General features: G+C 41.6%; 1 protein-coding gene across 15 annotated transcripts; it reads left to right on the top strand.

Annotated features, from left to right (window-relative positions):
• The first annotated feature begins 10,699 nt into the window (after nucleotides 1-10,699).
• On the top strand, nucleotides 10,700-17,250 carry LOC133888407 (uncharacterized). Of its 15 annotated transcripts, none has more exons than XM_062328634.1 (7): nucleotides 10,700-10,936; nucleotides 12,130-12,210; nucleotides 13,397-13,497; nucleotides 13,618-13,889; nucleotides 14,091-14,791; nucleotides 15,132-15,955; nucleotides 16,819-17,250. In XM_062328634.1, exons 5-7 carry the CDS (start codon nucleotides 14,204-14,206, stop codon nucleotides 16,940-16,942), a joined length of 1,536 nt encoding a protein of 511 aa, XP_062184618.1. In that variant the 5' UTR covers nucleotides 10,700-10,936; nucleotides 12,130-12,210; nucleotides 13,397-13,497; nucleotides 13,618-13,889; nucleotides 14,091-14,203; the 3' UTR covers nucleotides 16,943-17,250. The 15 variants fall into 15 exon arrangements, with proteins under 15 accessions (XP_062184618.1, XP_062184623.1, XP_062184626.1 ...); XM_062328639.1 differs by lacking the exon at nucleotides 13,618-13,889 and adding an exon at nucleotides 12,451-12,535; XM_062328636.1 differs by lacking the exons at nucleotides 10,700-10,936; nucleotides 13,618-13,889 and adding exons at nucleotides 10,961-11,196; nucleotides 12,451-12,535.
• Nucleotides 17,251-17,406: the final 156 nt, after the last annotated feature.

The raw sequence follows: 17,406 nt of genomic DNA, 5'->3' as shown, positions 1-17,406 counted from the left end.
CTCCGGAAATATAAGCAGAATTATTATTTACCGTTGCACTTGCAACATGGTTTGATCGGTTGAACTTTGTTTATCATGTGGAATGATGCGTGGAAGAGAACTATATTTTTTCATAGTTTTTTTTTCCCTTCTGCTCTGCTTATGGTTATTGTTGACAGATGAGTACAACTCATGTCGGCAAAAGAGACTGATGTATGTTTCTTTAAGGTGGTGACTAATTCATGTTCATCGTTGATACGCCAGTGCCCTTGTTGATGCCAAGTTGAGCATTGATGTACGGCAGGAAAGATGCAGCTGCGTGATCTGGAAAAATTGGAGCCTGCTGGGCAAGCTTTGTTTTGCTCTTGGATTGGAACTGTGGAACTGAACCAGCTGGGTTGCCTTTCAGCGTGGAGCCGTGGACGCTGCAGTTGTCGTCAAACGCAAGACGCACGCCAAGTGTTTCGTACCCCTGCTATATTCCTTCGTACGGTGCATGGGTAGTGTAATCATCTGTAAACATTTGTCCTGAATGTCAAAGAAAGCATTCTTAACTGCTGATGCTTCGCCGTAGAGCAAATCCTGTCCTGTGTGCACAACGGCACACACGATTCGGGACAGAAGTCGCAGTACGCCAGTACCAGATCGAATCGAAACGCGGTGCATCGATCAACAGAGGTAGACGGGCGTAGAAGAATCACCGGATTGGGTGCGAGGATCTATGGTCCATGGAGGAAGTAGGCAGTGTCCATTCCGCGAGGTAGACCCTGACAGGGCTCTCAGACTGTCAGCCCTGCCTCTGACGGCGCGGATCTAGTACTAGGACAGACTACAGAGAAACAACGCCGCCGCCGCCGCCGCGGCAGTCCAACATACTGGAGGTCGGGGGACGCCGCGGCCTCCGGGACCCGGGTGTCAGAGGGATTAAAATTTTACTAAAATTTTATGAACTTTGAAAGGAATTGAAATGACTAATTTCATAATTCTCTTTCATTGACATGTGAAACTTACATAGCAGAGGAAGAAATTTCGATCTTTTAGCCAGTGAAGGAAAAAAATTGTAAAATGAATTGGCATCCCTCACTCGTGTTTCTGATGGATAGGGACAACTACCATCTGCAAGGCGGCTACAGGCTGAGAATCATGCCTAGTCTCCGAACGAGCGGATAGTGCTTGGCACATAGGGACCGGGAGCCTTGGAAGCGGCCGATCCGCCACCAGCAGTGGCTGCCTACGTGCGGCTTTCCACCGCTGTTCCAGGTGTGTGATGTACGGTTTTGTGGCCGTTAGGGGCCAAGTGGTATCGGTTTGGTGGACCACTACTAGCCCTGGAGTTACTCCTACTTGTTAGCCCGGTCGTCCAGTGGCAACGTACTCGCAGCCATTCTTGGGCCGTAGGGCACCCATCGTCCTGACAATAGGCTGAGGCCGCAAACCCATTAAACCCGATTTCTTTGTGTACCATGGGCTGAACGGAAGCAGAAACATACAGTACACGAGTGAGGTGCAAAGCTACGTGGCTGACGCCTTCATGGTTGCGGCATGTCTAATTTTTAAAGTTAGATTATAGTATCATTTACAACATAATTTTTTTTAAAACTTTTTGTGATTATTTTAATAGTGTTATGAATTTTGAGAGCAATGAAATATATATTTTTTTAACCTGCCGTTCGTTAGGATAGCGATATTTTTATTTTTTTAAACCTATTATCTGTTGAAAGAGCGAGTAAGTCTATTTTTATAATTTTTTCAAACAAACCCTAGTTTTGCATTTTTTTTTATTTTCGAAATATAAAAAAAATCACCTGCCGCTGCTAGTTGATCACGATAGCCAGATACGCTGTACTAGTACATTTTGGTGCGGCCGGCCGGTTTAATGGCCATCCAATCCAATCCCATGCACGGGCATGCAGTTGGACGCTGTTCTGCTTTCGAAGATGCAACCGAAGCACAGGCCCGGCCGATGGGGCGTTTCTTTCACTGAGGACGGGGCGTTTTTTTTAAGGAACAGGGATATATTGCATTAGTTTGATGGGATGTATCTCTGTTCTTTAATAAAAAAAACGCAATGCCGCCCCGCCCGGCTTTGGTTTGTCGGTCAGCCCATCGCCACATGCCCGGACATGCGCACGTGGCTGGCTGGCCGCCTCTCTTTCTGGCGTGCGCCGGCCGATCGAGCTTTGCGTGTTCGCGTGGGTTGTTCACGGTTCACCTCGTGTTTGCGTGCGGCGTGCGGTGCGCGGCCGTGCAACCGCGACACGTACGTACGTCTGTACCCGTGAAGTGCACAAATCGTTTCTTCCGTCGGTTCGTGTCAGATAGGCCAAATACATGCCTCCCTTTTCCGGTGGCTCGACGGTACGCAGGCATAAAAAAAACAGAGTCCCCGGCACCGGCAGCACCGGCACCGGCACTACTAGCGCGCAGAGAACACGGGAGTTGCTTCACGTATCTTCAGCAACACAACATCTCATATGACTATGTGAGCTAGCGGCTGTGCATTAGAATCAAAGGGATCCGAGGTGCAGTGGCTCACGTGACTCCCTCTCTCTCTCTGGCATCAGAACATGCAAGTGGTGTCAACGAGATCCTGGAAAATTCTCGCGCTTTGGACTTTGCCGACAGTCAAATGATTGGGCTGCCTCTCTGCATGTGCGCACGCACGCAAACAAGTACGCACACAGCTGCCCGGCCGTTTAGACTTTGGAGCAAACACACGAAACCAATTAACCCCCGGCCGGTCACATGCATTGGTGAGTAGAGTACTAATAATCCTTCTGGTTTGAACTTGTGCTTAAGCTAATCGGCCAAACGGCTCATTCGCACATGGCGAGGTGTGGCTTGCGAGTGTGATCTCCGTCGTTTGTCCCTCTCGGAAGTGGAGGGTGGACTTCTAGAAAAAACAAAATGAGAAAGTAATTAAACAAAGTGTACGCTAGTTCTGGCTGTTTGGAGTATCGTCCTACCATGGCCTCGCTGCACCATGCGTCTGGGATCTCCCGAGTCCGTGACTTTTACTCCCTCCGTTTTCGTAGGCCAACAAAGTGTAAAAACAAAACATAGTTTTAGCCTAGTTTTCTTTAATTAATCATATGGTTTAGCACTTTAGCCTCATTACACTTGATACGATACAACTTCTTCTTACATGAATCGGCAGTGCTCCTGCCTTGAATTAAAAAAAGCAATAGTTTTTTTAAATATCTAGTTATGTTTTAGCATGTAAGTGGTACATTTAGATTCTTAATCAAAAGTACTTATATAATATTCAAAATTTGGATCTATTTGCTTTTGCATTGCTTAAAAAGCAATTGTCAAATTTGAATCGATCAAAATCAACGGTGGCAAGTGAACGAAAATGAAGATAGTACTAGTCAATATATTGTACTACATTTAATCACAAATAAGTATCATAACATCAATATGGTCTCCAAAACACATGTTTGACTATATTTTTAGTGTAATATGTTAATATAATATATCAAAGTTATATTATTATGAAAATATATTTTAAGATAAATCTACCTGTATCATTTTCAAATATCTAAATTCAATACATGAAGAGTAATTTGTAGCTAAAGTTTGAAAATATTGACTGCACACAAGCTAAAATAACACTTATTTATGACTGGAGGGAGTATTTTATTTGGCGTGCCAATTGGCATTGTTACGGTGATGAGATCTTCATGCTAGTACTTTTTTGCATGTCTAGTTAAATGTTTTTTTAAGGGAATATCGAAAGAATGTATGTTTTAGGGTTAATTCTTCCCTCAATCTTAGGGTCTGTTTGGCACAGCTCCAGATCCGAGATCATGCTGGATCTGGAGTTTGTATAATAAAATAAAATAGTTTAAATATTTATTTTTTTGAATTTCTTAACCAAATGACTTAACCAAATACCCTCAATCCATCCACAATTTCAGATCATGTATTTCTTAGAGCTGTATATGACCAGCTCCAAGAAATCTAAGATCTGAATCCCTGCCAAACACCCCTTAATCTTGGGTTTCCATGAAGCTGTATTACTCCTAAGGAGAGGAAGAGGACGGTTGCACCTACAGATCTGGTCTAACATCTTCTGTCCCCAACACTTGTGGCTAACAAAAATCAAGCTGCTTCATTATATTGTATATGGTTTTCAAAAGAAAACTCAAGCTACTAACAAATAACATTATCCCAATGCATAACTAAATGAATGCCTAAAACAAATATGTGAGCGTATTTGATGTGGTTTAATTTCCTTAGCATCTTCTTCAGAATATGCTAGATTCATGGCTTGGTTATCGACGACTAACATTGTAGTACATCTTACCAGACCAATTGAAGAAATGGACAGATAGTGTTATATTGACTTTTGTAGGTACACTACTATCAAAAGTAGGTTGTTTCAGGACAAGTAAACTGGATTTGGTATATTCTTATGAAAAATGGCATATGTTGATGCTGTCTTGAAGGAGGAAAGGGATGAATTAATTTACACTCATCAACCAGTTGTATCTAAAAGCCTAGACTAATATGTTGATGCTCCTTCAGGCTTGGACGTAGAAATAGGGGTTGATTGTAATTTTTTTTAATTACATCCGTTAGGACTCAAACTTAAGATATATTGCTCTAATAGTATATTGAGTTGCATACACCAACCAATTGCACCAAAATGTTAAGCTGATAGGAAAGGTGTGCAATTTACTAATATTTCAACACAATTAACCAAGCTCATCTTCTTTTACTCGAGCAGAATTTAGATCCTTTTGGGTTTTAGTTGAGCAATCAGTTCTCAACTAAAAATTTAGGGTGTGTTTGATTGAAGGGATATTTCTGGATGAGAGATGACTATCTAGTTTTTTGAGATATTTGGTTGGAGGGTAAGCTGGATGGGATGATCATCTAGAGAAAATATTCTTCTCAGACGTTAGAAGAGTTTATCTGCCAAAAACTGCTGGATAGAGTCATCTATATTTTGGATAAACTTATCCTTACGTACTCATGTAGTATATTCTGGTTGATTAGAGTAAATACATTATTTAACACATTTTAAATGATATTATCTCCTAAACTATCTATCTTATTTATGATCTGAATGTCTTATTGTATTCATTGCAATTAAATCAACAAAATAAGATCTCGTATGATTATATTTTGATGAAAAACTAAATATATGATAAGTAGATCCTACAAAATTTTAGCTAACCCATCCAAGTTTTACTCGTACAACTAAAAAAAAATTAGATCACTCGATCTATACTATCAAATAAGAAATTGAATTGCCCCATCTAATAAAATATGAATGACCATATTATATCTAACATTTTACTCCAACGAAAGGCGTCCTTAATCCGTGAAATGGCCAAGCGCTTCCTCGGTTGGATGAGGGGGTTGTTGAGCACCCATCAAGATTGTATGGGTAGCGTCGCCAGAAACTGATGAGGATCAGGCCAGCATCAGCATGCTGTCCTTCTAGAATTCTGGAACCTTTCTTTGCAGACACTTCATGTACTACCACGCTACTAAATCTAGCACATGCTAGGTGCCCTGAAACCAGCATGGTCACGCAAAAGTGAGAAGGCAGGGAGCAGAAGCTGGCGTCTTTCTCAGGCATCCGGGCATGCAGAGGCATACGTCCAAAAAGATTTGCTAGCAGTTGTGTGCGCGATATCTTCGGAGCACAGGAATGCAGACCAATGCCATCACTATCTACGTACACATACAAGTACACGGTACACCGGTTATGTATATTGATTACTGAGGTATTAGAAATGGACACTAGACTATTGAGCTCGCTGTGGCAAAGAATGGGGTTAAGGGCATGTTTACCCCGTCTGTTGTGTTATCAAGGCCTAGCGAGTCACAGTACTAAGAGCGGCATGCTCTCCGACGGAATAGCTTCTCACAGGAGCAACGCGCATCGATCATATCATACGTTTCCTTTTGCAAGGCAGAGGGAGGATGAACCCTCGCATGCCAGTGTTATTAGACTTGTAGGCATGGCCGGCCGCATGGGTAGTGGAAACTGGAAAAGGTGCCACCCTTTCCTCGTGGAGTCATGAAAGCCGCAGCAGGCGCATCGGACAACAGGGGGCCGAACAGCACGCGGATGATTTCCCCCCACCCAACCCAACCGAGCGCGATGAGCCAGCCAAGCCAACGCACGCACCCGTCGTCCACTCCACCTTCACCTCCACGGTCCACTGCTCCACCCACCCCACCCAACTCAACCCAACGCAGCGGCGGTGAGCAAAAGCGGGCACGGCAGCCCCATGGGGCCCCGGGTCCCGTCACATCGCGCGCGCTGCGTGTGCGATGTGTGGTGCTCGTCGCGACGTCCGTGCGTGCGAGGCGCAGCTGCCCTGCGCAAAGGCAGGCACCACACTGCACGAGCATGCATGCGCTGCTGGAGTTCCGAACTCGACTGCGCTTCCAATATTGCTTCCGAGCATGCATCGCAGGGTGACGTAGCACACCACAAAGTGGGGAAGAAACTTCTGTGAGGCCCGCACGCGAAGGACCCCAGAGAGACCCCGATCCGCGCCGTGCACGCTCGATCGCACGGCGCGCACACGTGCAGGCCTACATACGCGTAGGCACGTGTCGCAGCGCAGCAGAGGTCTCTCCGAAAGACCCAGCCTCACAAAATTTTCTGCTGAGACGCACGGTGGCGAGTGCAAGCGTGACCGTTGGCCCAATCAACTCACCCGGCTCAACTTGCAGGCTTGCCCCGCAAGAGGTAAATAGGACCTACTGTTCTGCAGTAGTAGTAGTGCCTTGCTTTGTTCTGTAGCCCATGATGCTCTCTATTTTGTAAAGTATATACAGGATTCCTTACGTTTTACTACTCAAAAGAAAAACAATTTTTGTCTCGAGCATTATGCTGATTGAAGTCTTGGCACAATTCCTGGAGTATAACTCCTGAATATTACGTTGTGTAATTAATTGGTCGTGCGTCCCAAGGGGCGACGTGTACTGCTTTGAGTTTGGCATCGGGTAAGAAACAAGGAAAGAACTAGCTTGCATCAATGGAACAGGATGCACCGAGTGGGACAAATCAAGGCTCCTACTTTACAACTATCTTTTATTTTGAACGACTTTATTTCTGAGTAGTCAATTTCTTTGAGGGCGCATTCTGAGTTGACATTTGTCTCAAAGTACCACTCTAACTAGTTTAAGACATAAAAGTTGTATAGAAAACATATATGAAAGGAAACATCCATTTCTACTCAATGATAAGTTCTGTACCAAAATTTAAACTGGAAATATCGACATGCCTCGGCACATGTCAATTATGAACATCCCTCCAGTCAAATAACACAGAACCAGGGAACCTGCCTGTAGGCTGGAACACACATCGAAAACCAGGCTCCACTGGGCATGATGACCTGCATCGTGGCAAGACGTTGAGGGTCAAACGTATGGCTCCAGAGAAAGGGCTCCTCTGCCATCGCCACCCCCATAGTGGCAGCCAATCATCCGGTTTAGGTGCACAAGTCAATGGCATCATTTCCATCCCCACCTTTCTTTTTGGCACAAAAAAAAAAAAGGCCTCCTTGGGGGCATCGCAAGATAATCAGGATCTCGAGAAGGTCACTGCTTAATCCTCTTGTGATCCTTCCCTAGACAAACGAATTCTTAAAAAAAGGAAGATGCTTTAGTCAACTAAGATGACAGTTGAGGGGTTAATTTGGTTGCAGTCACCGAAATATTATGCATATATGTTTTAGACTTTAATCTAGTTTTCATGTAGACTTTAGCGGAATGTTATATTACACTAGTTTACTAGTACTAGAATGTGTCATGAACGACAAGTTATGTTATTCTAACTTAGCGTCAATATATGTATAAAGGTTTAAGAATACATCAGAATTTATAGCTCATAGTGAGCACAAAGTAATCCATCCGTTCAAGAATATATGGCTCTGAATAATTCAAAAGAGGTGACCATTCCATCATAAAATTAACCTAACACGAGCGAGCCAGGACTGACACTAACAACGCTAAAATGGTAGACATGTTTGGTATCTTCTGTACACAAAATATATTGTATGAATTTGTAAAAGGTTCTCATATTTTAAACATATCAATTACACAGTATAACTTACCTTAGACTATCTTCAAGGGGTTTTTTTGGGGTCCAAATTTCCTTCGCGACAGGATTTTTGTTTTTTTCAGCGTCCTAATGGTTCCTTTTTACAATTTTTGTCACGAAAGTATTCTCAAAATCATTCCCTTCAGGACAAAATTTTCTCTCTTTTCCCTTCACGATTCTCCTCGAAAGGAAGCTGTTGGAGATGAGAGAAAATAAAGGTAATAAAAACGGAGAAGAGAATCAGAAAGAGAATGAAATGAAGAGAATATGGTTGGAGATAGTATTATGTTTGGGTGAAACTTAAAGTTCTCCTTTGGTCGATGAAGCATGGCGTCTCATGTGTGTGCAATGAATTGGGGGTCCATAGAGGTAGATTAGGAGTACTTAAATGTTGGCGAGCTGTCCCCTACCTCCGGCTTTGTTCGTTCGGCTCTTTCTTTAGCTGCTAAACTAATGCCTTCTTTTCTTTGACCTATTCCTAGGCATTTCCCATGTACACCCCGAGCTTATACATAAGTACACATGAGACGCGTAATTACACACCCCGACATACCAGTAGTACTTTTCTAAGTTTTCCCCTGCAACTCTGAGGCGTATTAACTCACAGATTTGCTCCCAGTACAGCAGCACAACGATAGAACACTGACAAAAGATTTCCGTGTCCACAATATATTAATATCCCATTACAGAGTGTAGTACAATGCAACCTCTTTATATTACAATAGAATCGTGATACTCCAACACAGTACCAGATTGATTTTTATTGTTACTGGCATGCTTGGTTTATCATGAATCAACTTATGTACGATGGATCGAAAAATTTGATCATTCAGTCCGTACACTTTTTGAGAAACTATTTATTATCATTGTTCACTGTCCGTTAAAATAGCTTTCAAGTGGATATTAAAGGAAAATACTTTGTGTGGATTAAGAAATGATGGAGCACGTGGGTATGTAGAACGACATGTACTATCCAATTTGCAATGTGATGCCCTGCCATTAGAAAGAGTAAGACGAACGTTGATACAACTTTTTTTCAAGGAAACAAATCCTAGCCATTGTTGCGAGAGATAACAGAGGGGGTGGTTTTTGCATCTAATGGGGTCATATTCATATGTTCTGATACTGATACTAAGGAAGCTAAGTTATTAGCTTCTCGGGAAGGTGTTATTCTTGCTACTAAGTGAATATCCCTTATGATCATATTAGAATCTGATTGCCTTTCAATCTGTTTGGCATTACAATCTAGGGAATCTACGAGAGGACATCTAGCTATGTTGACATAAGAAGTTAAATTGCTCGTAAATGAGCTCCATGAGGTTGAGTTTAAGCATGTTCATAGAGACTAGAATAAAGTTGCTCATATACTTAGCGCAATATGCTTGTCAGGAGATATCATTTGTTATTTGGCTCCAAAATCCTTTTTCTGTAATCACACATCTTGTTAGCGCCGAACATGGTTGTAACCCCTTTTTAGGCTTATAAATCTCATCTCATATCGCAAAAAAAAAAAAAACTCGAGTAAAAGATTCAAATGCATTCCATGGTTGTTTTGTAAATATATAAGCTATTAACTGTTTGGTTGTTTCTTCGCACTTGCCCGTGAAAAAATAGAGATAACTTTGACAAGGAAAGATCATGACAGCTGCCCATTCTTGAATGGTTTTATGTGTGCCTGAGTGCGTGCCTTTGACATGTGTTTTCTCTGTCTCTGTTTAGAGGTCGTAATCATTTTATATTCTATGATTGATAGCTTGTTGAATATCGACTTTGTTCCTAAAACACATCTTTGATAATTTTTCTCTACTAATGGTAACATGTCTACGGAGCCTAGTAAAGGTGCAACACTATAAAATCAATTTTCAAGACTAAGTTGCACATTACATTGCCATATGTCCAATCTAAAAATCAAAATAGATACCCAATAGATTAAGTTAAAGTGTTTGAGTTCACAAATTTTCAAATTCCACATTTTTGTGACTGGAAAGTATAAGGTGTGCATGTGAATTTGTCAGTGTTTTTCCTTGTTTGCCCTCATCTATTACATCCCCTCAATGGCATTTATGTACTCTCACTAACAACTCTTTTTCTTTATTTCTAATGTATTTAAGAAGTTTTCTTTTCTATTTATTTTCCTCTTCTTAAGTCAGGCACCCACTAAAAAAATACAATTATTGTCTGCAATGGAGGGAATAATTAATTGGGATGCTCTCTTCCTTGAATTTTGCAAAAATATGAAGAAGCACACAATAAATCCTGACTATTGTGGTAATTTGTACTTGAAAGAACACAATGAATGATATATTGAAATTCCTTTCCTAATAAATTATATATATTAGTATACATTTCCCCCCTTTGCTCTTCGGTCTTCGCTTGATATCCCACTGCACAAAATCTTCTGTGCAAGTAACTTACACTCTGGTCCCTCAAATTGTCAAGTACCAAAAACAACCTTTAGGTACCAAGGCAAATTTACAAAGTGCGCCCCGCAACAAAACTTACAAGCGTACCAAACATGCAAAGTTTCCAGGACTAAATAGCAAACCGACAGCTGCACAACATGCAAAGTACTAACAATCTCGATATAAAAAAATCCCAAGACCTTCTGGAAGCGATCCAAGGCTTCGTCTCCTGCAGCTCGAGGGGCTTATTTGTCAAAATACACCACAGCGCATCAAATTTATTGCACTGCTCTGCCTCTCATGGCGTTTATTTAAGTCTCCACCCTCCGCTCCGCGAAATTCTTTTCTGTATATTTCGGAATTTTTTGGGTTCTCGGGCTCGCCGCGATCCCGTCCTCTTCGGCCCCTGTTGCTCCCTGCGATTCTCCCGGATTTTTCGGCCGACGCAGAGAAGAGAATTGCGGTGTCTATCGACACAAAGGTCAGAGTTCCTGATCCTCCATCTCTCCCAGTCCCAGACCCCCACTTCATCCTCTTGGTCCTGTCATGGGGTTCACCTCCATCCATGGTTGGTTTTGCATGTGAGTGAGTAGTAGAGGAGACTATCTTAGGCGTTTGTTGTGCTCCTTTCGTGCCCATCGTTTCTTCGGAAACTTTGATCTGAAGAATTGGCAGATGAGATAGAATCGCAGGAGTAGCGTTTGACAACATTCGTGTTTTTCCCCCGAAACTGGATTGAAGGTACATCTTTTATCACGGAAAAGAGAAAAAATCAAATCTTTATGAGCCCTCTTCTTGATTGCTACTTCCTGCTGCGTGGTTCTTGTCTGCATGTACTTACGGCAGTCTGCACTGGGGGGTGGGGCACAGTCCTAGCATGTATTTACTACTCCCCTTACCGGCACCATCTGATCCGTCGTTAAAGCCCTATCAGAGATTCAGAGTTCCCCCGGGCCCTTGCCAGCTTCTTGAAACCTTTGGTGGAAGCTGGGATCGGTGCACCGGCTGCTGGTTTTTGCTCTTGTTTCCCTGTTCATCCTCCTCCCCGGTTCCTTCCGTGAGAGGAAAGAAATCTGGGTGTGCTTGTGCTTTGATCCAAGTTCTGGTCTCCCTTTGCTTCCACCGGTAGGATGCTTCTGCTTTGTTCCTTTCCTTGTCGGTCCCTGCTTCGGCGTGGTATAGAAACCTGTAGTTTTAGTATGCAATGGTTTGTCTGGTGCTGTGTCGTGCAGTCTAGCTAAACGCATGTGTACACTGAGGCTGACCTTCTCGGAAACGCCTGATGTTTTGTGAGATGAAAATCGTGAAATGCGAAGTAGTAGTTGGGCATACCGATCCTTGCATCTGCTTTTGCTCTTCAGAGTTTTTTTGCATTATGTTTTGCGAGATGATTTCTTATTGTGCGTCAATGGATTTCCTTTTTTTCTTGCTTCTCTTTTGGGTGTGCAGCTTGTGTAAAAGGGTGTAAAGTGTCTGGTTTTATCAGGACGCTGCGAGACTTTTTCTCTCGAGGAATCTAGTTAACGCGAAACACGGCATTTGTTTGTAGATAGATGGACATCGGCATTAGCAGTCGCAGCTTTTTGTCCTCCACTCTGTTGAACTCGAAGCACGCATTTTTTTTTTCTCTGGCTGGATCGTGGGGTATTGACTTCTGAGTCTTTTTCCCCGCAGGAAATAATAAGTACTGTTTATCAGAGGGAGCTGCTGAGTCATGGATAGACCTTAAGCATACTGTGCAAGTCATGAAGATCGGTAAGTGAGTTTCCCCTCACATCTTCCAATTTACGGCTGCTTTCTGATTTTCATAATGGTAACATGGTTTTAGGCTGTGGTGAAGGCAGATATGCTTGGAAAATGTAGTTTGTGAGATCGGATACATTCAGATTATCGTTAAACATCAACAGGAAACTAAAGATCACATAATATGCAAATGCTTCACTGCAATCATATGCCCAATACTGACCCCTTTACTTTCACCAATATAATTTGCAGTTTGGATTGATTGATAATATGGCTTTAAATGCCAGGCTGATAGCATGACAGCGATTCATTTGTTAGGCCAACTTGATTCACAAATGTGAGTTGATAGTTGATACATCATGCTATTGCTAGAAAAATCTGCTGCATCGTAGTTCATTTTCGTTCTTATTATAATTATTTGTGGAATTGTCTCTCACTCTGGCATGGGAATATGTTGTGAGGTATTATGGCAACGAGAGGAACAATGGATACAAGTGGTATGATAAGGTAGATCGTTCTCTAATCTCGGGTTTCTCCCGTAGACTCTAGGCTCTGATCGATGCTAAGGGCAGATCGCCCTCTAATTGCCGGGCTTCTCCTGCCAAGAAGAGGCTCTGATATAACCGCCCTCTAATCGCCGGGCTTCTCCCGCCGAGAAGAGACTCTGATCTAACCATCTGAACAAAAACCCTTTGTTGAATTCTTCTTACTTGCTTCCAATGATGCGCGGTTGTCCCTTTATATAGAGTGGAAATTACAATCTAAAACCAACTTCAAATCCTAACTTACCTAATTTATTTCTAGCTGAATTGGAAACTAATCAAACTCTATGTCCTAATCAAATCCAACTCATCTCTTGCCCATAACAACTAGATAACTTGCCTAAACTAACTTGACTCTTTCCATAACACGAGGTCCTGCGGTCAGCATTCTGTTTTAGGGTTATATGCTTTGTTGCCTTAGATCTTGTTTTGCTAACTTGTAAAACGTGCCAGATGTACACCCATAACTCGAATTAATCAAACATCTTGTCATTCAGTGGCTGGCATTCCTGATGTTTAGTGCCTTAATCCTCATAGAAGGATCCGTTATTGATTTCAGTCAGTCTTTATTTAAACTCATTCTTCAGATTGACTTGATTGTGACACAAAAACACCGATCTATTTGTATTGAATCCTGATCTTCTTTTCTTTGGTAGGGAGACTATTGATTCTTGGTTTTTGTTCCTTCAAGACTACCAGCAACCTCTTAGCTAAGCAGACAGCCTTTCTCCTATCACAGAAGCGTTGTGCATTCAAGGTGTGCTTAGATTTCATAGTTGTCACAGCAGGAAAATTTAATGCTTGCAAATGATTAACGTGACAGCACGACTAATATGAAAGAGAAACAACAGCTGAGCTTAGGGCTTGTTTGTTTCAGGCTGCTTCTGTCAGAAGCCCAAAAGCCAGAAGCCCAAACAAACGGGTTTGCTGAAAAGTGACTTCTGGAGAAACCAGAAATCTGCTTCTGAGGAAATGAACTAGAAGCTGAGAAGCTAACTGAGAGTAGCTTATCTGAGAAGTAGTATGCTGAGAAGCTAAAAAATTATTGTAAAATCCAACAGCCAAAATTCAAAAACAACTTTTCAGAAAAGCCAAAAGCACAGTTTTTTAGAGAGGTCAGAAGCAGAAGGCCAAACAAACAGGCCCTTAGTTGAGAAGTTCTCTTTTGTTCATTCCATATTAATAAGCTCTTTCCATATAATCCTTGTCCGTAGGTCATCAATTATAATTTTGGTAACAATATTGGTCATTTTTTACTGTTCAAACCAGAAACCATAAATGTTAATTACGCCTTGTGAATTCTCTTCTCTATTCGCATTCTTAGTGGTTGATTTTGATGTCTGCGTGCAGATGATGAAAGACCTTACCAAAGTCATGTTTTTCATGAGCTTGCATTCAATGGCAGTCCCAAATTAGACTGTGAAAGTGAAAGGGAAACTAAGCACGTTTTTTTGGCAGCTAAAATGGTTGAACAAACCAATCAATCTGAACATAGTTTTGTGAAGGGTGAACATCAGAATGGAGGTAAAACTGGACAGACATGCATTGAGGATTACTCATATGATAAGGATGTTGTAGAGATCAAACTGCCAGACACAGTTCTTTCTTCTGATTATGGTAGCCATTTTGTCAAGGATGTATGCATTGATGAAGGAGTTCTTCCTGATCAAAAGACTTCAACAGAAAATCTAGTAGATCAAAAGGTGTCCCTAAACTTTGATTCTTCTATGGGAGATACGGACAGTGACCCAAGGGAAGAGATACAAGCTGACTCTGCAAAATCTCCACTTGAATTAAAATCACATGTAGTTATCCTACCTGTTATGTGTGCAACTGATGGTAATACTGTGGAGCAATATTCCTCATTCAAAGAGCATGATCTTGAAGGCAACAATACTGCAGATGTATTTACCAATTCAGATGATGAGAAATTCGGTTCCAAACAATTACTATCTCATGAAGGCGCACAAGGTTGCCAGCAGGTTGGCACGGTCATTACTGAGAACAGTGAAAATCTGGAGCCATTTCTCAATGGAGAAGCAACTCATCAGGTATAATACTACTTTTATTCTTGCAGTACAATATTTTCGAAAATCATATGTATGATCACCACTTCAGTCCTTAAAGTTCATTCCTGCCGTCAATATGTATCATAATTGTTTGATGACCATATATAACCTGTAAACTTCAGGTTGCTTTTCTTTTTTTCTGATTTATTATGTATTATTTTTTCTTCTGTTCTCATTATTGATAAGTGTAGTTTGTTATTGGATCTTCAGTTTATTTGGTTCAATAAATGATAGATTGCACATATAAATTATAACTTTTTCTGCACTGCTATATCGTTTATCTAAACTATTGGAGCACATAACATGATTACTGCTGCTACAGGTTTCATCGAACGACCGTCATGAAAATGGATTTAGTATTGCATCTGAAACCATTAGCATCATTCATAGTGATTTACCAGCTGAATCAACTGTTGATGGCTTCTCAGTGGTGATGCTCGAAGAAGTTGTAGTCAGTGCAGCATTAGATACAGGAGGATCCAACCAAGTTAATCACTATAACCCTTTTATTGCCTATGGATCATTAGACGAAACATGGGAACCTAAATACTCTCTCCCTGCAATCGTGGATGCTGCTTCTATAGCACCTGTCTGTCCTGTTGAAAAGACAGATAGTTTTAGTGACCTCGTCAACCGTACACTGGGAGCATTTGATTCTGCTGAAACAGTTGAAGCCATAATTGAAAAGAATAGATCAGATTCTGTAGAAGCAAGTGCAATTACGTTGGATGTCCAAGCATCCGAAGAGAGTAATGGTCGGAGAGAAAGTCTCACCGATGAGATGAGAAATGATGTGACACATGGAGCGGGTACAGCCACATCTAGCAATGCAGAACCTGGTGATGTCAAAAGTGAGAACCATCCAAAATATGAGATTGATAGTGCCCAAGATGTACATGATTTTAACCCAAGAGATGTGGAGGTTGGCACAAAAGGAAGCGAGGACTCCGCGGTTCAACAAAATGGAAATGATAGTGCAAAAGTGACCGCACAAACTGGTCTTCGCAATCCTTTTGAATCAAGCTTCTCTGGACCTAGCATCACGTCAGGTCCACTAACGCCCTCTGGTCACATACCTTATTCTGGAAATATTTCTCTTCGATCAGAAAGTAGCACAACAAGTACTCGGTCCTTTGCATTTCCAGTGTAAGTGAAGATTATCCAATTACATTTTCTCAGAGTAGAATCGCTTATTCGTCTCAAGAAAAAGAGTGGAATTGCTTTGTTGCCCTGCACTATTGTTTCTTGATTCTCTTAAACAGACTAGCCCCTTTCCTATTTTTCATGTCAATGATGGTAAACAAGTTCTGTTTTGTCCTCAGTAGTGCTGTGTCCTCTCTCCCATTTAAAGGAAAATTTCTGTCTTCGTGAACTTGACATACTGTAGCTAAAGAATTGGGCTTCTTCCATATGTATTTCCTAAAGAATTGGGCTGTCCAACTATCCTACTGATGGCATACAATTTATCTGAAACATACCTGTCATTCCATGCTTCAATATTCTGTTCTGAATGTACATGATGAATTTTTAGCAGGGTAAACTGTTTAGGCATTAGAATTTTGAAATGTTACTGTTTGGACGTTTCATGGAAGGAAATGCATTTTATATGCTTCAGATGCATTCCTCTTCTCTTAGTTAGGCTTAAATTTGCCAACCCAAATTGTTGCATGTACATCTCACTTTCCATGTGCCGGCAATAGAAAACCTCTTCTTAGTGAATGTTCATGTGTACCATTTATGTTGAGATGAGCCTCTAGGAATTTTGGCTCACTCTATGCATTGCATTAGTTCTTCTGTTATGGTAAATAGTCAACGTAAATTCCCGTAGCTACAAAAATATCAATCAGACATCAGAAAGGATATTGTTTTCCTGGCGCTAGTTACTACTACATAACTTCATACAAGCCTGTATTGTCATGGCAATTTCTGCCCTTTTTGGCCAATCAGTAGGACATTCTTAATATATGCTATCTTTATATAAAGATACTTAATCAAGCCTCATGTTTTAGCTTTCCAATTCACAGACTACAGACCGAGTGGAACAGCAGCCCTGTGAAAATGGTGAAGGCCGACCAACGGCACTTGAGGCGAGACCGAGGCTGGAGTTACAGAATCCTTTGCTGTAAATTCTGAATGTGCTTGCCCCAGCGTTTTTCCTTTCTGAGTTGAGCCCTTCGTGTCACGCTTGAGCCCGTGGTGGTCCATGTTAAATTCATTCAAATATTGCTCCTTTCTCCCTAGTCCCTCCTCTTGCTGTCTCTCCTCCATGTCCTCCTTTTTTATTTTTCTATAGCAGGTTGATGGCTTGTCGGATTCGGTAGTGGCTTGTAATCTACAGTATGAGTGAGGAATGAAGGTATAGCTTTTATATACCATTTGCTGTTGCTTGTAGAAGTATTGTAGATGAACATCCCTGGAGTCTAAAGTGCTGCTTTATTTGAGCCGTGTTACTCTGTTGGGAGAAGTTCTTTTCGCCATGGACTGGTCCTCATACGTGAGCTAGCAATATAACATGGCATTGTTGGTAGAAATACCGAATACATGCAAATTACTAAATCTATATCATGCATATGAAGCAGATCTGCAAACCTGATACT

Source organism: Phragmites australis, chromosome 13 (genome assembly GCF_958298935.1).
Source record: "Phragmites australis chromosome 13, lpPhrAust1.1, whole genome shotgun sequence".
NCBI classification, from domain to species: domain Eukaryota; kingdom Viridiplantae; phylum Streptophyta; class Magnoliopsida; order Poales; family Poaceae; genus Phragmites; species Phragmites australis.
The sequence above is the reverse complement of the archived record's forward strand: the minus strand, read 5'-3'. Positions and strand labels throughout refer to the sequence as shown.